We start from the raw sequence: 25,301 nt of genomic DNA on the forward strand, positions 1-25,301 counted from the left end.
GATTCGTTTAGATAAAAACCAGAAAAAGTTTGCTTAACTTTTTTGTTGTCAAATTGGTTACACGTGACTTATTTTTTATATAGAGCATTTTTATATACAGGTATAGATCCTATACAAGCTTGTTGTTATGAAAACTTTGGATTAATCAAACTGGGGAATAAATATTGCTAATTTAAGTATATTTTTAAGCTGAAAGTGAAAACGATCATCATATATCTATTAATTGTGAAAAAACTATAAAAGTTTTGAAAAATAAAAAAGTTTCTGATCGAAATTGATGCATTTAATGAGTCAATTGTTTATAGAAACATACTTTTATCTAAACAAAAATAGTTTTTCACGTTACAATTCATTATCTTTAAATTTATAATTAATCCTTCAAAATTAATTTACATTCCTTAGTCATGAATATTCTACATGAAGGGAACTTTTGAATGTTTGTTATGAAACAGTTCCAGCTATAACAGTATTTTTTAAAAAATATAATGATTTCTGTAGTAGTTATCAATAGAATTTTTTCTTTGATATTTTTAATCATAAATTGTATAAATTTCAAAAGGATACACCCATTCTAATAACATTTTCTTTTCTGGTGGCGTGTTGTCGACTGGAGCGTGGTGTATCGGCGGATAGAATGTTCTTCGCAAGCCTTTTATGGTAACCCTTACCGGTTCCTCCTTCAACACCTCCAGTAAAGTGTAATCTGAAACGATTTTCGATGAAGTGCCCGGATAAGGACCCGAAGATCCGTGGACTTTACCGTTGGTACGAACAATCTCGCTCTCCGGTGCGTATAGCGCTCTGGGTCTGCTTTTGCTTCTCGCTCTTTGCTGTTTACTAATGTCCTCGACGATGGCGGTTTGTGGGGCTCTCGAGCGACTTCTTCTAACCGGCGAGAGCATCACGCCAGGACTAGCGGTGGCACCAACAGTACCAATGCCTGTGGAAAATTACGAAACATAATAGCAGCGCGTATGAGTTATTAAAACTGCGAAACGTACCCAAATAGAAGGTGTCTTCGTCAGCAAACTCGTTCCTCAACTGTGAGAAACTTCGTACTTCTTGCCCGGATACTGTGAACATTTTTTTAGCACCGTTCATCTTCAGTACTTGTCCCAGGTCCTCCAGCACTTCCTCGAATGGTTGGGATGTCCGTAGGTTCAACAGAACACGGCACTAAAAGATTAATATATCAGCTCATAATTTATATTTTCGTTCAGGACTTTTGCAAACCCTTAAGTGGAAAATCTGTGTATAGAAGTTGAGAATTTTTCATTAGTTTGCATTATTGGTTATCAAAATATACATTTTTATTTTTTCTTTAAACAAAATCTAGCTTAAGAATAATTGATTCAAATAAAGAAGCCTAAAGCTATAAATATTTGTTTCATATCAAGACGAAATTTTTTCAATTAGAAAAATATTATAAATGCCAAGTAGTGAAATTTTACATTTAAAATTACTGTAAAGATAGACCATAATAAGTAACAGCACCAAATAAAATTTTACATATTTAACAGATGGCCTGAAAAGTCCCGGACCTAACACATCAATGGAGTTAGTTTTATTACATTCACCGCTTTTTCAGTTAGTATTAACCTTCGAAAGAAAGTTGTTAAAATTTCATGATATTCTACTCATAAGTTTGTGGGTTATTGTGATAATAACAGCGATAATACTTTTGTTATTTTTAAAACAATGGATCAAAAATAATTTCGTGTTTTAATTTTATACTATTTCTTGATGGAAGAAAATACCGTTCAAGCGAAGTAATGATTTGAAAAGTATTATAAAGACTCCGCTTCATCAGAAACAACAATAAAATGTGGTCGTAGAGATACCGATGATGCAGAACGCAGGGGACGTCCAAATGAGGTGGTCCATACCAGAAAACATTAAAATAACCCGCAAATAACCACTCTGTTTGAAGTGCTCAGTGCTGACCGAAAACAAAAACGTGTTGTTGACTCTGATCAGTGTTTGTCCATGTTTAAACGTAACAAACCGGATTTTTCGATAAGTGACAATGGATGAAACATGCATCCATTATTTCACTCCCGAATCAAAACGATCGCTATCTGCGTGAACAGCCTCGGTATTTTGGGAGGTGCGTGGTGTAATATTCATCGACTATCTTGAGAAGGAATATACCATCAAGAGTGAATATTATATACCGTTATTGGAGCGTTTGAAGGCCGAAAGTGCAAAGAAACGACTACATGGCAAACATTTGTTAGAGCAGCGCTGGAATAGTTGTGTAGCTTTTGGAGATTACGTTGATGAATAAAGCCAATTTTGATTAAAAAAAACGTTTTTTCTTTTTTACGCCCGTAACTTTTCAGCCCATGTGTTAATTATAAAAATGCAAAAAACGGTACATCATAATCTAAGGAATTATGGATCATATCAATTTCTTAATTGGTATTATTGACAGAAGAGACAGTGAACAGCTATTTTTGTTGATTATTTTTATGTCTTTAAAATAATTTTATTTTAACCCAATAAGCTGTATATATTATTTATAAAATTTAAAGCGCAACTACGCGGAAAATTTTTGTAAAGGTGGATTAATATAAGTTTCGGCCTCAAAAAAAGTTCATCAAGAGTGAATATTAACATATATAGCGTTATTAGAACCGTTTGAAGGCCGAAATTGCAAAGAAACGACTACATGGCAAAAATTTGTTAGAGCAGCGCTGCAATAATAGTGTTTTTTCTTTGGTACGCCCGTAACTTTTCAGCCCATGTATTAATAATAAAAATACAAGAAACTGTACATCGTAATCTAAAGAGTTATGGATCATATCAATTTTTTAATTAGCATTATTGATAGAAGAAACATTGAACTGCTATTTTTTTATTATTTTTATGTTTTTAAAGTTATTTTATTTAAACCCAATGAGCTATATAAATTATTTATAATATTAGAAGCGCAACTACGCGGAAAGTTCCCGTAAAGATGGACTAATATAAGTTTCATATATTTAATGATAAAAATACAAGAAACGGTTAACAATAATATAATAAATTATGAATCAGTAAATTTCTTGATTGGTTTTATTAGTAGAGAATATATTAAACTACAGAATTTTATTGATTATTTTTATCTTTTTAAAATTATTTCTATTTTTTAGATATTGGCACTTTCACAAATATTTTTTTGTAAATACTTGTTGAATTTATGCACAATTTAACAAATTCAAATCGAAAATTATATATAAACAAATTAGTAGCCTCTATTGATAGTGAATAAATCACATTTATTATAACATTATTATTTTAATTTTTTTATCAAGATTATAAAATCCCTACAAGGTAAACAGGAAACATTAACAAGCTCATTAGCAAGTTGTTAATCTGGAGCTATTTCTCGTCCTTCAATCTATCCTATGCATTTATGAAATATTAATAAATATCCCCATTACATACGAGTTAGATCGCATGCTCCCCCATCTACATGCATTGTGTATATTTCTTCCCGAAGGTGAAAGCTGGGTCTTCGAAAGAAAAGCCGCCGTGGTTGGTTGTTTTTTTAAATCGAGGTCGGCGCGCACTAGAGGTTCGTCTAAGCGAAGGCAGCGACGTGTGCGTGTCTTTGGACATTTGTCCGTTATAAATTATTCATAAATATATATTATATTTAAAAGGAATGTGTTATTAGTCAGAGAATTTGGCAATGTAACGTAGCAAAATAGTTCTTCTGGCCCATGTTAATTGCACGGTCTTTCAAAAAGCATTTTTTTTCTTAAATACCGCAATTGTTATGAAGCTAATGAATAATAATCCTGAAACTGACGATTGATGCTCATAAATATACAATAATATCTTGGTGAAGAGTATATTTAATAATATTTCACATCATCTGATAAATATTCATGTTATTTCTTTAAGTAATATGTATTAACATTTTAACGTTTCTTGAATTAAATTCAATAGATCGTGTGCTGATTGAATATTGACTGTTAATGGGAATAAACTAAGTGAAACACTTGAGATTTTAGAGACATTTTTATTTCATTCTTGTCTAGTATGGTGAATTAAACTGATTTATGCAAACATTGATCATTCTGAATACGCTGGTCGGTTAAAATGGACGGTTTTCCGGAAAAACATAAGAAGTATTTATTACAATATGGAATAAGTTATACTATATGAATAAAAAATAATGCTCTTTCATGTACTTGAATTAGAAACTTGAGGAATTTAATTATTAAAAAATGTTGATATAACAATTTTCAAACCTCTCTAGATAAATGACTTTCAGTTATGCGGATGCGATATCATAAGAAACAGTGATATATATGCAAGAATATGACGCTTAACACTATTAATAAAGCACGCCATCTAGTTTGATTAACAATATATTAAAATGTTACCTGAACAGTATGATCCATATTATTAATGATTCTAATGACCCTGCCTGACGATGGCTTGATTGTACCACCGCCTGGTGGGGGTGCATCGGTCTCCACTATGGAGGCCTTTCTGCTGGTGGCTTTGCTCCAGCCTTGTCCTCCAGGGGCAGCATACCATATTCCATTTTTCTTTCCATAACTAGCAGCCTGAATAAACAGTCATGAGAATTGATCTTGTAAGAAATTTTTCTACTGTGTGGTATCATAAATCATGAAGTCATAAATCATAAATTATAAAAATTTAATCTAACTTTTTTTTTACCAAATAGATCACAAATGACTAATTTTTTATATATAGGATTAACCCTTGCTACGAAAACTTTGGATTAGTCATTTCGATACCCCCAGTAACCTTTTACGACTGGAGCTTTTAGTTGCATAGTTGAACCCTCCCTATATTAGTAACTCTCCATGATCAAGAATAATCAGAATGAGGAAGAGAATTATTTATATTTTAAATATAGTTTTAAGCTCGAAGAAGAAACGTTCATCGTATATCTATTAATTGTGAAAAATGCCATGGTAAACAAAAACTTCCAGATGAAGAATTGGAAGCTTAAATGAAACAAAGCCATCATGAGATATAGTTGATTAAGATGAATGAATCGAACATTGAAATAATAAATAATAAATTGAAATAAATTTCGCTCGATCGAGTATATTACTGAATGTTACATGTTTATATATACAAGCTCAAAGCTTGTAATGATATATCCAAACTGGAATGAATTACAGTAGAAGAATCAAAACGCATCTTTAGTCTCCTGGATCATGTGTCAGCCTGTACTAAAATTTTAATTTATAATTATAAGTGCTAAATCGAAGGTGCACAAGATATGGTAACTGTGGGGCACAGCAACATTAGGAGTGTTCAATAAATAAACTTTAGCGTGCACGTAATGAATATTTGCATTGAGATCTAGTATCTAGTATATAGTTAAAAGAAAAATCAAAAGATTCACCATAAAAATAGGAACAAAGCCTCTGTGAAAACTTAGAGACTCTTCAGTTAATCAAATGGACAAGACATCGTAGCCGACCGCAAAGCACCAAACCGTGGAAATGTGTGTAAGGAAATTGAGAAGACAGGACTGCAGTTTATCATTGGTTGAACTACAGTGCGTGGGAATTACTTTAAGCATGTTTCGAAAAATTAATGGTTAGTTTAGGAGTACCAGCTTCATTTAATGTTGCTGGGATACTGTCGAAATGAGTTTAAATAATCTTACCATACTGGGTACGGTGACAATAGCGAATGAAGTGTCTTCATCAAACGCGAAATCAATCATTGGCAACTGAATATGACGGAGACTCAACAGGAACGAAACAGCTGATCAAGGAGGCGCGTCAGCTCAGCTGCGAATGGCTCTCGGATCGACTATCGTTCGAGCGAGCCAGATTTAGGCAACTGCACGACGTGCGAGAGTGATTTCTGCTAATGAGCGCGAACGGACGCCGGCCAGGAGGACGCGGGGGCGCGCGATTGAGGTAGGTGGGGAGAAGGCCGCCAAGGTCAAATATGAAGGATCGCGTGGCGGGGCGGGAAGGGGGGAGGTAGGTCGGAGGGGCGACAACGTCGTGTATCGCATGATGGCCGAATAACAGCAGTGGCGGCGTCCAGAATGGGGTTTGTAGGTTAATTATTTGGATGTGGGGTCCATTTGCATAATGTTAATAGGGGGAATAATTTGTAACGATTAATTTCACTATTAGGTTGTGAAATCTCAAGTACGACCGTCTTTTTTCGCCGATGTAAACCGATAAGAGGGTTTTCGTGTAAAGAAAAATATTAGCTATATAAACATGATGTCGATTTTTTAAACCGACGCCGCTAATATTACCACTTTTATTTGTAATATTTAGTTCTTTTTTAGCATATTTAGTTCATACTTTTAGATATAAGTAACAATATGTTTTATAGAGAGTTCTGCGAGAGGTAATATCAACCCAGATACTGCAGGAGCTTACAGTGAGACATTCGGATTCCAACTCTATTAGAAGAAATTAAGAAATTCACAACAAGACATGAAAAATATCCCTAAAGTAAACATCAAAGTGCTTCAAGTCTTAAACAACACTGAACAAGGATGTAGACTTAAAAGAACCAAACCGATTAATCTTATGTGCTTGTGTAGACTGTGCTTTTATTTTATTAGAGACTAAGTAAGGACCAATGGGTCTTCCTAGATAAGTATCCAGTTTTAAATCATTGTCGAGATAAATTGTATGTTGGTCGATAACAACTAGTAAGAATATATTAATACATTTTGAAAAAATAGTGGAATGCATAATGGACGACCACATTATACAAGATATTTAATTGCATTGTAAAAAATATGTTACGAAAATTTAAATATATAATTTTTTGCAGCATAATATTACTTAGTTAAAATGTATCACAAGTAGACATTGCTAGTAATAACGAAACATTTGAAATAAAATCAAGTGAAGCGAAATAATTCTACGTATTTGGTTATATCAGACACTAGGAGTCACTGAAAGTATCTGAAACTATCATTAGCAAATGCTACAGTAGGCAATTAATGCGTTTGAAGTGATATTTTGGAGAAATAGCGATTGAGTTAGAATTACCAGTTAATATCAAAATTCATAAAAGAATGGAAGAGATAATCCAATGGTTGAAAAATGCTGGGTTAAAATGCTAAATGTATAGATGGAAACTCCTGTAACGGTAGACTAAAATAAGCTATAGCCTCAAATAACATTCTATATATTTATTGACAATAATACAGGAAACAGCACATTTTAATCTAAAAAATTAGGAGTCATATAAATGTCTAAATTGGTTTTGTTATAGTATATACTATTAATAGTATAAACAAACCTATATTTGTTATTGACTTTTTTTTATAGTTTTAAAATTATTTTATTACATCATAATAAATTTATAAATGATCTATAGCGTTTGAAGCGAATATTTAATTTTTTGTATTTAATAATATAATTCTAATAAATATAAAAGTATTATATATTAATATTTATAGCGTTTGAAGCCTGTGTACGTAAAACATTTCTATAAAGATAGAGTAATGTAAGTTACAGCCTCAAATAAAGTGTAATATAGTTAACAATCAAAATACAAGAAATGGTACATCATAATCTAAAAAATTACGAATCATATCAGTTTCTTGATTGGTTTTATCAATAAGGAAAACATAAGAATATAGATACATTTTGTATTTTTAAAATCATTTTATTTGACAATAATAAATATTATAAATTATTTATAGCAGTTAAGGCGTGCCAAACACATTTTATGTACCTATTTTTGTATTAATATTCATTTAATAATTTGTCGTTCGCCTGTATCGGTTCTCTTATCGATATATCTTAAACGGGGTCAGATATGTTGCACAAATTTGTACCAAAAAACTATTTTAGAGACCTAGATAAAAAAAACGATTTATCGTGACTTAAAATTCTGTTCCTAGTTTTGTTTTCCTTGATTGTGATGATAATATGACCCAAAAGTATCATGAACGAAAAAAACATGATATTACGGAAATCTGATATCTAAATGTATGTTAATGACGTTCCGTTTATGAAAAACAAAACCAACGATAATAAAATATGCCTACAGTGTCCCTGGTTTCTTTGCATGCAAAAATATCTGATATATAAATATAAATTTGCATTTCGAAAAGCGTGGTTATAAAAATATGAAAACAAGATCAATGATATATACCAATATATAGAACACGTTATATATAGAAGCTAAACTGAACTAATGAGAAGTAGAACATAATACACAAAATCATAATATGATTCATAATTTTTCCCTAATCCATCTTTACAGAAATTTTTTCACGTAAATTCGTTTGAAACACCATAGATAATATTTGTTAAGGAAAAATAAACCAATTTTAAAACGATAAAAACAATGAATAACAAATGTAAATTTGTTTCCACTATAATGACTAAAACAACTTAAACAATTATATGAGTCATAATTCTTTAAATTGTGATACGCCGTTCCCTATATATTTTCGATTAAATATATATAATTTTATTTGGGGCTATGCATTATTTTTGTTCATCGTTACAAGATCATTCTATCTATTAATTCAAGAAAATCATATTTTTAAAAAACACAGCACTGTTCAATTAAGGGGTGAATCAATTAAGTCTATTAACAATAAAGAATATGCACTGTCTGGTATATACAGCAATTGGAGCATTACTTTCATTCCTCTATGAATTTTGGTATTAATTGGTAATTCTAATTCAATTATTCTTATCTCTCTAATTATTTTATTATTCGCTAATACTATTTTCAGATTATTTCTCCTAATCAAATACGTAAAATTGTTTCGCTTCACTTGATTTTATTTAAAATGTTTCCTCTTTACTAGCATCTTCTATTTGTGTTTACACAAATTTCTATTTGTGTAATACATTTTCGTAACACTCTGCAGTGCAATAAATATCAATTCCACTATTTTTTTTAATTTATTAAAATATTATTAATAGTTGTCTGTAACAAAGTTAATGTTTTCAATTTTTGGACTTTAAAATTAAAATAAAGGGAACGAATATTTTTATGACGTTCTCGTGATTTTCTTCGCACGTCACTGGTGGAGTCCAGTTCGTGACCGGCGCTTTGGCATCCTTATCGTCCATTTCCAAGAAAATTTTCTCGTGGTCAGCAAAGCTCGTGCGACCCTCGTGATTTCCATATAAACGGTGTGGATTAAAGTCGCACCAGCATTTCGAATGTTTTAATCAGAATAGGCGAAGAAAGGGTAGCCCGAAGATGTTATATGACTTCTTAATAAATAACAAGAAATCTCAGTTATACGGAACGATTTGATTTATCGGTTAATTTATCGGTGTTTATATTTATGTATACATTACTTTTCATCTGTATAGGGTTAAACAGGTTAGTTGTAAAAAAGTTTCCCGACAAAAATTAAAATAAAAAGACGATCTACAGTATGAACATCGTTAGCAAAACCAAATAACTGTGCACATGTTTTCTGATAATAGTTCAGGCTAATTTGCTATGAAACACCTATAGATAATGGTTTAAGATTATCCTTGATCCATTAGAACCTTAAGTTATAGCAAAAATACTAATATCCATCAAACCACACCTCCAATAACGAGCCTTGTGGTTTACCCATTAGTAGTCGTAAAAAGATTATTCTTGGAATTTTTATATCTAGATTGGTTTTTCTATTTATTATGCTACAAATGAACGCACTGATTTAGTTATAACGATCTCTGGCGGATAGTAAATTAGTCTGCAAGATTTATTTTTGAAGATGTAATGATTCTCGTTGAATTTCTTAAAAATTTTCAAATCAACTTGCTCCATGGATTTGGAAAAAATGTATCATACATATATTTTCCTTCATATATGGATAAAGTATTGTGTATATCTTTAGTATAACAAAGTTTTCGACAATATTAAAGCTTGTTCATCAATGTGTCCTTCTTGAAGAGATACATTCAGTTCAGTGCTCCCCTTTTTTCCATACCTTTCGTTGAGCAACTAGTCTTTAGTTTCTAAATACATTTCAACTTTGACAAATACTTAATGAGTTAAACAACTTTCCTTGAAAACATATATATATATATATATATATATATATATATATGTGTGTATGATAGTTATGATGGGTGATAAAGTAAATTCGAACATTAAAAGTATAAAATACAAGATAGTAATAATAAAATAAGTTGAATTTATATTGGTAAAGACAGCGATTGCAAATGAATCCCCAATATTTCATTATTAATAATCTTAAACAATGCAGCTCTTAACTGGAAAATGAGATGATTTTTTTTGAAAACATCAAAATTTGAGTGAGAGTAGAAAGTGAATTTTTATAGGGAAAGTTCTCGTAAGGATGGGCTAAAATAAATTACAACGTCAAATAAAGTTTTGCATATTTAATCATAAAAATATAAGAAATGGTTTATCATAATCTTAGAAATTATGAATCATCAATTTCTTGATTGCTTTTATTTATAGGAATATTCAAGTTTAATTTTAATGATTATATTTGTGACTTTAAAATTACTTAAATTTGTCATAATAATTATTGTAAATTGTATAGCATTTAAAGCATCTAAGTGGAGAATACCGTCTGTAAAACATTAATAGAAGATTAGTAGTCATTGGATTGAAAATAGGCTTCACTTTCTTTAGAGCGTTCTTTTAATTTCTGTAATGGGTTTCTATATATGAACGCTGGCAAAGAAATGCGAAGAGCTATTCATTCAATTTGATCATTGTCAGATCATCAACTTCAGATAGAGTGCATTATTTTTAAAATGACAACAGTTGATTCATTCTAACCACTGTATGTTTATGACATTTTGCCACTTGTTATTTAAAGATTAAAACCGCTAGGTTAGGTTTAGGGAGCAGAGAGCGTCATCTATATATCAGGTCTCGAATTGATTCAGCGATTCCATATTGGAAAATTGGAATATGGTGGGATTTTCAGTTAATATTTAATTACAATACCTTATAGTGTATTTAATTACTTTTTGTGGCTTTTATAACATGTTACTGAATGTTGTTACGTCGAAAACATCGAAATCAGTACATTTACGGTTTTATTCAATCACTTTGAATATAGCAGCCGGATACTGATTTTTGTCGATTAATTTTCTTTGTGGTTCGGTGTAACCTTGAAAATACTTTATGTGTATTATTAAAGCTTTATGAATCGAATTCAAACGCAGCTCTTAATGTATGTTCGGGCCAAGAACGATATCATTAGGGCGTTTAATTGGCATTTTGTTCGACGGGGTCTCCATTATCATAAGTGGCGATACTAAAATGGCACAGCGAGGACCTTGCGGACCGATTTCATGCAAACGACTCCAATTTACCGGTGCCGATTTTTCAGTGAAAATAGAGCGTCGATCGAAAAAATCCCTTCCCGAATGTGTGGCCGGATCATTACCGTGCCCGTGTCCAAGACGCCATTGACCCCAAAAGAGTCGAACTTGAGTTGTTGGGTCGACTGATGGAGCACGCATCAGATTAGTTGAGGCGAGGGGTATTTTTAGCGGTTTATATGGAGTTTCCAGAAAAAAGTTAGTTTTAGTCGCGGTACTGCGAAATGGATAAACATCGAATGAATTTTATATAAAATTTCTGTAGTGTGCTCATAAATTAAGATAAGTTTGAAGAATATACGTGCACTGCTTTGGAATAAAGCTTTTCTTAGGAGAGAATAATAGATAAAAGATAGATTAAAGGAGAATCATTAGAAATCCATGAGGATTAATTGTGATGATCGGAAATCGTTAATCTATATAAGAGCCAGTTGATGTTGAAATTGAAAATGTATGAATGTAAATTGAAACCAAATGTTTTTTATATTAAAGGTTCATGTATACTGTTATTTATATACTGTCAGGATTTTTTCTGGTGGTACAGATCCCAGTAATTCAACTTTCAGTATATCAAATAGTAGCATTTCCTCAATTATACCACTTAGTGTGGGTTGGTGTCATCTCATATACGGCAATATTGTTTGTTGATATAATGGTTATGCATTCAAGATTATGCCTCGTGTTTAAAGGTGATTTTTATAGCAAAATGGGGATTAATTGCCGTTATTTTACCAATTATTAGTCGCTAGTGATATTTTATCTGCCATTATTTGAGATTTAATGATCCAATTTGCTAAAATTAGCCACGCTAATCATAGAGAGTTAAACATAGAGACTGACGATGATGAGGACGGACTAAATATACGTATACTCACTACGTATCATTACGTCTAATCAAACTACATAATATTTAGATTATAATTCACATAAATGACAAACTGTGAAGTGATTGTTCTACTTGTAATTTATATAATAGATGGCACTACAAAGTGCTTCGACTAATCACCAATACTTATTGTTACGTAACTATACGAAACTACACGATGGCCTCGAAATCAAACTGATTCTATTCAAGATTTCGCATTAAACATGAAACAAATTTAATAAATCACCGCAACGTAAAAGCATTACAGCTACGAGATGATACGCAGGAAATCAGAAGGTCAAACTGGACCAAACCACATGAGCTTGCATGTTTAATCGTAACTTTAGTTTAAGTAGTCTAACTTTATTTGAATTTGGGATATACATACTTGTGTTTATACCACAATTTGTATATTAATTCAGAAGTAAGATAACAACAATAACAAATTAATGTCATAAATTAAGATTGTACTAAACATATCTAAAGTAAGATGTAATTCAAATATGTAATAGGAATCATAAAATTTTATTGTCTACTCGTCACCTTTTTCACAAACAAACCAAAAACTAGGCAACCATATTTACTAAAAATATTATTGCAAATTGGTTTATCCTCACTTTTATAGACACTCTGAAGCACACTGCATAAAAAGAATCTGCTTTTGATAGACGAAGACTGATGCACCAACAACATCATACCAACATCGTTCAAATAACTTGAACGAAAAACTGTTGTATAGTTGTTTTGGCATTGCTATTATTTATATCATAAAAAAAATAATAAAAAAGTGACACTCGTAAATTTCGACATTGGATTAGCATGATTTATAATCGCTAGGAGTAATATTTATTTATGAAACGTCAGACAGAAAGTTATACCACCTTAATCGAGATCAGATAATAATGCAGCAAAGTGTGGAAAAAAGTCGTGGCTTTATGGCTATGGGAATAAATTATGCTAAATGCGAATTCGCGGCTTATTTATCGCTCATAAATGATAATATGACCTAAAAAGTATAGTAACACCACCATGAGCAGTTCAACGAATGTAACCCAAAAAAATTGGGATTCAAATTTATAGATAACCGAATATAAAGTCGATCGAACGTATAGATATTATGGCGATTTTAGAAAATCAAGGCTTGACGTTCGAACACACCACGTTGTTTGCTATTTGTTTGGAAAATATCAATTAGAATGATTTTCCTCTCATTTATATATAACATAATATATTGACTAACAGAATTTTAAATAAGATTCGCCAAAAAGTGTCTTCAAAGAAGACATGGAAAACTAAATGAAGGTTATACCATTAGTTTTTTGATAAAATGAGATTTGGTAAAGTCACATTAAAAAAATTTCCTCATATTTTGCATAAATACATTATATAAAGCTGTACCCCCACACCTAGTTTTGTGCAATTATACAATTATGTATGATTAAGACTTCAATGAAGAGGTTTATGGACATATAATAGAAGAGGGAGAAGTCAAAATATTGTCATTAACATTTTAACACTTGCTATAAAATCAGACATAACTTTCGTTATTTTTTTAAATAATGGATAAAAAATAATTTATTGCCATTGAATTGTATTCATACAGTGTTGAAATAATTATCCACTATATCCATATATCTGAAGGTTTGTAATAATTATCCTCATAAATTGATAATTATTGTCAAACTGTTGTTTTATTTAATGACGGTTTGATTAGAAATTATGATCATTTAACATTATTTTAAGACCAGGTTTACTGTTTTCGTAAAATGGGCACTACAAATTTCTTATATAAACATTGCATGTAAATGTCTGCGAAATTTAACGATTTAAGATTACTTTTAAACCCTCTTAAATTATCGTTAGAAGGCTCTCTATACGATTAAACCACACCCTCAATACGGTTTTATCCAATATTATGCATGACATTCTTCAAACATTATTATTTTATTTTTAGTTGCTGAATTATTTGCAATTATTTCGTGCTTTTAAGTGTCTGTAGGTTCTAAGATTCCTTGAGAAACGATTATAAATTAATTTTGAGGCAATACATTGTGTACATTATTAAATTTTAATGTATTAAATTTGTTTAATAAGTTTACAATAATCGTCTATCTTTCAACTTTTGAAATCCTTCAATATTCAAACTATATACGAGATTGGAACATCTTTATTAGATACGCTTAGTACAATCTTAATTTATTACTACATTTCATTTGTTAGCTATAGTTTACACTAAAGGTATACACTTTATATAAATTCATATTGTTTGGTTCGCTTGAATCTCCTGACATCCTGCGCGCTGTCCAGCAGTTGTATTGCTTATAATCTTCTTTCGTGTTTCGACTTCACAAATCCATTCGATTTCAATCAATCGAAGAACCTTGTTTTGACAACGTTGGATGACTAGTTGATTTGAATTTTTAATGCACCCCCATATTTACACCTCATAGGTCCAAAGTGGTTTTTTAATTGTCTTATAAATCAACCTCTTTGATTTTAGATCAAGTTGAGAGTATCTTCCGACTAACCAGTATAGTTGTTTTATTTTGGTTCTAATGTGATTTGCTTTTTGTCTAACGTGATGTATCCTATTTAATCTACCGTCAAGATGGAATCCGAGATATTTAGCTGATTCTGCTTGAGGAATCGGGCATAATTAAGTTTTTATTATTTCACCGCAATGTAAAATTAACGTGGACAGATTTGGAGTTATTAAGTTGAATTTTCCAATCTTTCGTCCATTTGTCGATTTTGTTGACAGCCAGTTGTACTTTTTCTACTGCCCTAGGCAGAGATATGTCGTTTGCCATAATAATTGTGTCGTCGGCAAAGGTTCCAAGTAGTGTTTCTTTAGTTGTTGGAATACTCTGTTCACGTGATCGATTGTTGAATGGTGATCTCGAAAACCAAACTGGAAATCTGGTATTATTACAAACTTTTTAGCACGTTTAAATATTAGTTTCTCAAATAGTTTTGATATTGCAGGTAGCAGCGTAAGATTTGACTTGTTGTCTAGGTTTGTCAGGTTTTTTTGGCATAATTATTTGTGCCACCTTAAAGCATTCCGGAACATGCTTCAGTCTTAAACAAGCATTAAATATATATGTCAACATGATGATTACTTTTCGTGGCAGTTCTTTCAATAATCCAGGTGAAACATCATCTATACCAGGTGCCTTTTTAGGATTGAGGTTATCAATCTCAGTGGCAACTTTCAATAGAGAAATTAAATTTAGATCCACATCGGGTTAATAAACAGGAGATGTATCCATGGTAGATTCGAACCCATTCATTTCGATCATTTTTAATTGGCGGTACTCGAATAATTGGTCTTTTAAATCTTCGAGTGGCTTTCCATAGCGAACACTCTTTGTCTGCTTATGGGCTTAATTCACTTACATTTTTTTGAAAGCAATTCTGTTTATATTCTTTGATCTTTTGATTTGTCTGATTACCATTTCTATTAAAAGTAGTTTTGTCTGCAGCATTTCTGGTTCTGTGCCATACTCTTCTAGCTTTTCGCCTTTCTCTTACCATTTCTCTAATTTCGAGGGGACAAATTTATCATATTCTGTTTTCTTTCTTGTTATTGGAGTAGCACTTTTGCAGCTCCCGAAGTTAATGGAAAATAATTTTCGTCAGATGGATTCGTAATAACTATAGTAGAAATTGATATATTTATAGTAATTATTTATGATGAGTCATTTAGTTCCCATTTCCTCATTATTTCAGATAGTTCTTGTCTTGGGGACCGTATGGAACTATTAACCATAGGGAAATTCACTGTAGGTTTTGCAGTAAATCAATTTATCATTCTTTTAAAATTCAAAAATTCCTTTAGTTCCGAACAAGTTTATCTTAATCACAAATCCGGAACTTTGGCGAAAAACTTTCCATTTTTCACGTTTCCTGACGACCTTTCCCATTAAACGGCCATAAAATTGACTACAACGAAAGTGAGTAGAGCTGGAAATGAACTTTCCTATTTAGTTGTGTACTCATTATCGATCACGGCTCTGCGAAATCCGAACCAGTCCATTCTTAAAAAAGCACGAGGATATTTACATTTTTTATCGCGTAAAAATCCTACTTAATTAATATGCGTACGTATATATACATATCGCGTTTTATTGCTGTTATGATAAATGATGAAATGGCGGAGGAGCCAAAAATATATTTTTTTAAAACTTTTTATCTGCAATGTTCCAATATCGCAAAATCTGGTCTGAAAATAGTTACAGTGACACGAGGTTAATTTTAGGCCCGCTTATGGTTGGAATTTGGTTCACGTCGAATGGTTACATGTTTTTCTCGATACTAGGTGACCCACTTTGCCAAAAGAGTAAGATTTGTAGATGCGATAGAAAATATAGTTGTTTATTTTAAATACCGACTGGCACGTGATTGGTTTCACGAACATTAGAGCAATAATATTTTGTTTATTTATAAATCAGAACCAAATATTTGAACAATTTTAACAAGAACCAATTCGTTCATATTTTCATAATTTATTGTACTATGATGCTCACATAGATTTATAAATTATATATATATATATATATATATATATATATATATATATATATATATATATATATATATATATATATATTATTAATTAATTATATACATAACTTCCTTTTATGATATAAAAGGCGGAATCCATCATCCAAGCAACCGTTGTCATTGGCTGCTAAGTTTTATAATATTTATTTGGGGTGGAGCTTGTCGCCCTGCTTGTAAGGGGTGGTTATGTTTTGACAGACGCACAAGCTGCATACCGGAAACATCGATGATAGCTTAGAACAGTATTGTGTTGAATTTAAAATTATTCTATTTCAAAATATTAAATGTGAAAAAAAAACAAATGAATAAAATTAAAATATAAAATAAGATTAGTTTTATCTACTTTGTATTAAAATAAATTACTGATATTTTAACGTTAATTCATTTTTTAATATGTTATGATGCTCAACAATATTGGATTGAACTATAAATTACTCTATTTTCCGTAATATGGAAATGTGAAAAATATAGAATAAGTATAGTAGAGCTTGAGTGAACATTATATATTTATATTTATATATAATAAGTTTTGTTTTGCTTATTATGAGTTAAAATAATCTACCACTGATATTTTAAAGTTCGTTAATTTTTTCATAAATTATTGTACTACGAAACATAAATTTTAAAACCATTTTAACTAATTAACTTACCTTAAATGTTTTGTATGATTCATTTTTTAATATGTTATGATGCTGAACAATATTGGATTGAACTATAAATTACTCTATTTTCGGTAATATGGCAATGTGAAAAATATAGAATAAGTATAGTAGAGCTTGAGTGAACATTATATATTTATATTTATATATAATAAGTTTTGTTTTGCTTATTATAAGTTAAAATAAACTACCACTGATATTTTAAAGTTCGTTAATTTTTTCATAAATTATTGTACTACGAAACATAAATTTTAAAACCATTTTAACTAATTAACTTACCTTAAATGTTTTGTATGACGACACAACGTAAGAAGCACCATCTTCCAGTTCATCCAGTCTATATTTTCGGTCCCCATCCATTGAGAAAATGTATCTGAAGAACAATAATCTATACACAAAGGAAACGATTTATTGTTATAGGTTACCTTGCTCCCCTAGGCAGATCCATTCTTAAGGATAACTTATCCAGTAACGACTCCAGACTGACGATATCTCGTCCAGGTTTGAAACGGAACTCCACACCAGGGAAAAATGGATCTCCATTCTTGTAAAAGAGCACTCTTCGTGCCTTCCAATATCCCAGGTTCGAGTATCTGGAAGAGTTTGGTACGTGGATCTCGGATATTGTTTACCTTGGTACTAACCTGCTGGTAGCCATCTCTACGCGACTCTTGGGCCTCGGGGGTGGCGGTTGCATCGAAGATGCATCGCTGGCGTTGTCAGCCATCGGAGGACTGGAAGGACGGGACGGTCCTTGCCTCCAGTATCCTCCCCCGTTAGCCACGGGATGATCGTCCTCCTCGTCGTCACTCACGTCTGTTGAACGACCAAATCATAACTTAAAATCGGTCAGAATCTCCGATTAACTACGCCGATTAAGATGCGCGCGGGGAGATCAAAGAACAACAAACCGAGCTCGTGACCCACTTACCTCTTTTGACGTGTTGCGAACCATTTCCAGCGGCCGGCACCAGACTGAGCGCGTTCGGATCTTGGACGGCGGGCCCGGTAGCAACGTCGGCCTCCTCGTGGTCACCGCCGGCGACGCCTTCGCCGTGCTGACCAGTTTCGGCCTCGCGGACGCCGTCCTCGTACTGTTGCATGCGGCTTCCAGCGCGAGATGGAGCCACCGACTGTAAATGATCGAAAGATTTCTCTCAACACTTTTCTTTAACTCTATCAGTTTCTTTCTCCACATATATTATGAATATGAATTAATTTTATCCGATTCCAACCATTTTTATTTATTAAGATTTAATTTTTCTTAAGTACCTCTCATAATATATTATTTTATGATAACCATGTAATTTTTTATTGGATAAACCTGATTTAATTAATTTATATAGCAATATATATTTACTTATTATTACCTATATATTTAAAAGTATTGAGGTTATAAGATTATTATTACTATTTATTAATATCATTTAGGTTGTAAGATTTCTAATTTTAAAAATATTATTAGGGAGTAAAGTTAATAGTAAGTAACTCTTGTTAATACAATATATTTGCTTATTATAACTTTTTGGGCTCATTAAATGCAAAAATTATTAATTTATTTTATCCGAATATTAATTTTTTTTTATTTTAAAAATATAAGTAAACAGTAAGATTAGTATTGCGTGTTCACAAATTTGTTACATTGACTGTTTTATTGAATGGACTATATACTGTTAACTGCAGTACTTAAGACGACCGATAGTCAAGGGTTCGGAGTTATGGTTGTAAATGGATGTTTGTAATTGGCAAGAATATAAAATTTGATAAGGAAAATCAGTCTAGTCGCTCCACTAGAGACTAAATTTATTTATAATCTTTTGGATCAGTTGGATGGAAACATTCATGAACATGATAAAAGAGCTAAAAAAGCATCGCTAAAATCAGAGTTAGAACGGGAATTATTTCAACATCCGGCTTATTTATCAGGCTTAGCTCTCTCTGATTTCTATTTATTGTCCACGTACTTATTGAACAACCTATTAATTTAGACATTAGACGCATATTCGATGCAAACATTCACGAAAATATCAACACCAAAATCAGAGAGTTAAAATAGGAATTATTTCAACAACATATGCTGGTTGTTCGTCAAATGTCAAAATTAGCTCACTCTGATTTCCTTTTAATTTCCACGAATTGCTCAATCTGTTAATTTAGGCATTATATGATTCTAAATATCTTAATTGATTAATGACTTAACTATTCCCGTTGATAATTTGTAAATATAAACAAAAATAATGGATTTTACAGTCATGCTCTTATTACATCAGCCTTATACACATGTAGGATTCAGCATACCTATTTCTAAAAATCAATAAACACATGATTCAAACATTTCCCGTTACTGGAAATTAATGAACGAATATTTTCCCGAACCCGCGTCAGTTTTACTGCAGTTCCTCCCCCATATATTTCGCAGTTAAACCGATATTTAATCCTGGCTAATTAAATCCCGACATCAGGCCGCACGTTCTGGTCATTCAACATTTACCTTGGAGATATTGTATTGATTTATAACTTTAAACTGTCAACCAGATTATTTAGATCGTTTTATATTTTATTAAGTTTTAAAACAAAATTAAAGTTTTAAAATGAAATATGTACATAATAATTGTTGTAATAACTAAATAAATATATAAACACAACCTCATTTAGTCTATGTACTACATGTATTTTATCTTCTACCATATAAACACAATTTAGCTTAATACTTTGAAATCGTTACGAGCAACAAATTACACTTGTTTAGTTTCAAATTTAATTTTGTGTATATGACATTATTATTTTAGTATTGTTTGGGCTCGGCACTGAAAACATTGTACGTGCCTTTGAAATTTGAGCCTTTCCCTCGATTTCCTCGGATTCTACCATCATATCCTGAATGGTTCCACTGGGACCACCTCGGAAGTGCTATATATAAATACAGATTGTAAAAAGCTATATCGCACGTATTTAAAATACTAAATGCAAAATATTTTTAAGTTGCATATTTATAATATAAAATACAGAATTTTAACTACTTTTATTTAAAATACAAAATACAGTCAGCTGTTAGGTTATGTAAATAGAATTGAACTAATTCACCCCAGCCTATTAATCAGTAAAAGAAGAATTTCCTTTCCTAAGAATAAAAAAAGCCCGTTAATAAAATCTTTCGGTAGGCCCTGATAAGCACAAAATTGTACTTATAGTCTATTCGAAGTTTTTTTATACATACGTCATCAAGATGTTTAGTGTATTGCCTGCCACAATTTGTAAATTCGTTTTATAATCAGGTAATATTTTTCTTTCATTTTATTCTAGTTAAAAAGATACACATTGCTGTCTGATTAGTTCGAACACGTAAACAAATGAGCCTGTCGAAGTCATCCGATTGTCAGACGTGTGCAAAATTCTTGATGAATGATGAACTGTAGTTCTTAAATGTACTATAATGTTAAAATAAATTATATTTGATAACATTTTTGTTAAATTATTTTCTTCTCTCTATTATGATGCTTTTTTAATGAAAATATCCTATTAAGTATGAAAATGACAATTGACAAGATAGTTGACAATTTGATGTACAGTACAGATACAGTGTTGACAACTTTAATTAATAAGATAGCTAAATGTATCTTCAAGCTGAATGTATTTATTTAAAAATATTTAGAATACTAACTAGAAAATATCTCAGCATCAGGTATTTGAAAGGCTAATTACATATATTTTGATATATTAATCACAAAAATGTTTGGTGATTACAACGGATAAGTAGTATTGCGTGAAGGTTTTACCATAAATGTTCAATTTTGCTTGGACTTTCAACTGATAGAACTTAGATATTTTCGATCTGAAGAAGATCGAGAACTTTAACATGAATTAAATTACAAAAATATCGGTAGTTATACTATTTACTGTAAACTTTAATATATTGCAATAAATACCTATAATCAACCAAAAGTTGGTTTAAGAATATAGAAAGGCATATATTTTGAGATGCATGCAAGAACTAGCGTTTAGTATGGATTTTCGTTGAGAATCTAATAATCCCCATAAAGAATGTATATTTTATTTTTACTTATTTGAAATAGGCATGCTTTAAAATGTATTTTTACATTGGCGCTGGTTTAGTAAAATATCAAAGGTCGCCATAAATATGATATAACCGTAGCGATATATATATTTATGCAAAATTAAGCTATGATTATCATAATATAAAGCTACAGCGTCGTTATTATAATACTGGTTGGAATAAAATATGGAATAATTTAATCAAATAATACATGATATTATTTATTTTATGAGGTATAGTTGAGCTAGTATACATTTTACATTATCGAAAGGTGTAACCAATTTTTTCATAAAAAAATTTCCGAAAACATAACTATAACATATGTAATTATAGGTATAATTTGTAAGTATACAATATTGCACATATTTAACTATTTTATAGATATTTTAATATACTCATTTCACAAATAAAAGGGTTATCATAAAATAAAAAATTATGAAAAATATAGCTAAAACAAAAATATTCAGTTGTTTTAATTAAACATTGAAATTAATGGAACTATTGGTAAGTTGTTTACATTTTCAAAACATTGTAAATCACAATACTGAATATGTAAAATAATTTTTGTACTAAAATTAAATATTTCTTTTATTTTATATGGTATTGATTAAACCTTTTAATAGTTTCAATAACAATTTTCGTATTCCAATGAAATCAAACCAAGGCCAGCTTATGAAAAGTAGCTGACATTGAGCTAAGACCATACAGTAGTGTTGACAGAAAAAATCCTTGTATATATTCATACGTGGAACGTATCTATTAACATAACAGAAGTTTTCGTATACACTTAAATTCCTGTTTATATCCCCATAAATCATGTTAAAGGCTCTATCCGTATTTGTTTTTTTTTGTTGCGTGATTAAATTTATGTCAGGGTTTATAATGAGCATTAATGGTTTAGGATTTTTACCATTTTTATTCCCCTTCTGTTAACTAAAATCTAAAACTGTTTTTAATTGTAGTCACATATTTGTTTCGTTTTGTTTCAAATTTGTTACTAATATGGACATATATAAACGTATGGGAAATTTGTTTTAAAGTTTTCATAAAATTGTAAATGCAATTCTGTGCAGTTTTACATGATGATTTTATTCCGTTGATAGAACGTACAATGATACAATGGTTAACACTTAAGAAAATTGATATTCAAACTTAACAAAATCACCATGGGTTATTGCTATTGATTTTAGTTGGTAGGTTTAAGTCGAAATTTAATACGAAAAGAGTTTTTTTATGTGCAGAGGTATGACAAAAATATATATAGCTCCAATCATAAAAATATACATCAGGACCTGAAAGGGAATAAAAGAGTACCACCCGCCATATACATCCGATATTGCTTCAACTGATTATAAATTTTTTATTTTAAATTTATCTTAAAGGTATTCAATGATAGCTCTAGATCTTAGAGTTTTTCTGACTTTGAATTTAACGGCTACTAGAAACAAGCGAAGGAAACAAGGTATAGACAATTCTTTGACAATATCTACATATGTTTGACAAAAAGAACCTTCAGTATTAAGTCATAGCCGTTACATTTCGTTCTGAATAGAGTGTGTAAAATTGAAAAGAGGCTTGTGATAATCACTTTCACGGTTTTTCGCCAAAAATCTGAGAAGTTCTATGGTAACAATAGTGGTGTTTATTAGAAAAGTGGTAAAAGGTTTCAGATCACAACGGTACATATAACTTTAATTAATAAAATCGCTAAAGATATTTATATTCAAATGCATTTTGAAGCTGAATATATTTTGTTTGAAAGTATTTAAAATACCTAACTACAAAATACCTCAGCATCAGGTATTTATACTAATTAGAAATTACATTTTTAAGAATTAATTTACGAATATTAAATACTTGTTTTTATATTTAAATTACGTATTTTAATTCAACAATACAACTAATTCAAAGACCGCCCAATTCTCATAACAGTTGTGATTATATTTATTTTTGTAGAGCTAATTCTCTAATTTCTGATTTTTACTAGTCTATACATATTTAATGAGTAAAAATTCCAAAACATACGAAAATTTCTATATATATTTTACAAAAAATTTATATTAATTTTTAATATTAATACTTAATTTATTGCACTTACTTTTCGTTCTAAATAAGGTGGGTAAAATTTAAAAGATGCTTGTAATATTTACTTGCTTCGCTTTCTCGCCCAAAAATGCTCAAGAGATTTTTGGTAACAGAGTCGTGGTTTTATCAAGAAAAAGTGTCAAAAGATTATAGATCAAAACGGTGCATATAATACTTAAGTGTGTAAGTTCTCGTTGAAAACATGAAAAAACTCGAAAATATTTTATTTTTAAGGCTTTTAAAATTAAATTTAGCTTATTCATTACAATCAATGGTAAAATATTAATATTATATCATCAAATAACGTTAAATATCGACTTACTAATAAGAAAAATAATTTAGACAAGAGACGTGTTTGTTTTCTTTTGTTTTGTTTCCATAGCTAATTGGATTTATAAAATTGATAAATTTCAGGGTATAATAAAATACTTACCATGTTTTAATCGATGCTATTCACTGTACAACTGCAAGATTCCTTCAAAACGACTGCATAATTTTCCATAAATAAACCAGTAGCCTGTACTCTAGTGCCTTTTTATGGTAATAAAGCAGGGTCACTAACCGTTCAATTCAGAACGGTGGAAAAAAATGCGAAACCGTCGCACCGCGATGACGATCTCCCGGATTGCCTTGAGCTTGACCGCGCTGCAGCTGGATCACAACGACTGTCGTAGCCCGTATCCGGAGTGGGTTTCGGTTGCGAATCGGATTCGAGCGCTGTAGACCTCGCCGATGTCTATTCCTCAATAAAACACCAAATAAAACTTGTTGCTTGCTGTGGACGGAGTATTGACTTCGTCAAAGGTGGCGTTTAGGCTCCGGCGATCCGGATTGGTGCGGTCGGCGACTTGACCGGCCAATCCAGATGGTAGACGATTGGCCTCTTTGCGAATAGTCCAAATTGCAGTGGCGTAGGCGTTCATATAATGTTACACAGTATAAAAACATTTTAAAAGTGTCGATACAATTCATAATTTGTAGAAATATGATGGTCAAGTATTTAAAATTTTGTTTTGGTTTGTTACAGATGCTGATGGACAAATTGTTGTCTCGCCTGGCATTATATCGAATTACTAATGATTTGTGTAGTCCTCTAATTTTATTAAAGCATGAATACGTAATGTGGTATATCGATTGCTATCTCCTATTTCAAGTTTTCAACAATTGTTCTACGGAACATTATGTCAATGTATCATTTTGCAATAATACATAAATATTAGTTTTCCAAGCCATTTTCTATACAATATTACTATGTGGAAGTGTGATAAGCCAATTATTTATAGTTTTGTCGGCTTGTCTGGTATTATGTTTTGATATTTATTGAATTACTAGTGATTTGTGTAGTTCTATACGATATATAATTTCTTTTAATCAATTCCTATATGACTGATTTGGTTTTATAAATGCATGGATACATAATATGGACTATGATTTTGCACTTGTACACACATACTTATTTGAAGTCGTTTTTTGTATAGCTGATAACACTGCGATACGTGATATTGGAGACAACAGCGAAGAAGCAAGTGAAAAACTGCAACATGTAGGTAATAATATAAATAAGTGGACGCAGACATACATGGACAATAATAATCAACGAGTGTAAATCAATGCACATTGAACTCACCTACAACCAAACTGTTCATATACTAATAAATGTGAATATTACTAGCATCTTATACAGTAAAACTTATAGGTACCTTGTGATGAATCTTGATGCAAAACTTCATTCAAAGATGCCTATCAAGGAGAAATGAGTTCATTTCTGAAATGAATGAACT

The 25,301-nt window shown here is 31.0% G+C and overlaps 1 protein-coding gene across 4 annotated transcripts in view; it reads right to left on the minus strand.

The window, feature by feature from the left end:
- Positions 1–24,229, minus strand: part of DCX-EMAP (Doublecortin-domain-containing echinoderm-microtubule-associated protein) — a 33,938-nt gene extending 9,709 nt beyond the window's left edge. Inside the window, exons 1-9 of one of the 4 annotated variants that reach the window (XM_076409330.1) lie at positions 23,954–24,226; positions 18,313–18,514; positions 18,026–18,197; positions 17,807–17,974; positions 17,661–17,754; positions 4,377–4,562; positions 1,002–1,176; positions 761–940; positions 565–703 (exon numbers count right to left, since the gene is read on the minus strand). In XM_076409330.1, coding sequence (XP_076265445.1) covers positions 565–703; positions 761–940; positions 1,002–1,176; positions 4,377–4,562; positions 17,661–17,754; positions 17,807–17,974; positions 18,026–18,197; positions 18,313–18,514; positions 23,954–23,956 — 1,319 coding nt within the window. In that variant the 5' untranslated portion in view covers positions 23,957–24,226. Of the gene's footprint in view, positions 1–564; positions 941–1,001; positions 1,177–4,376; positions 4,563–5,644; positions 5,832–17,660; positions 17,755–17,806; positions 17,975–18,025; positions 18,198–18,312; positions 18,515–23,953 lie in introns of those variants that run through there. The other 3 variants (XM_076409329.1, XM_076409328.1, XM_076409331.1) reach the window with 3 other exon arrangements.
- Positions 24,230–25,301: the final 1,072 nt, after the last annotated feature.

This window comes from Rhynchophorus ferrugineus, unplaced genomic scaffold, assembly GCF_030347505.1.
Source record: "Rhynchophorus ferrugineus isolate W39M unplaced genomic scaffold, kcgeb_rfMv2 rfM7, whole genome shotgun sequence".
Taxonomy (NCBI): Eukaryota; Metazoa; Arthropoda; class Insecta; order Coleoptera; family Curculionidae; genus Rhynchophorus; species Rhynchophorus ferrugineus.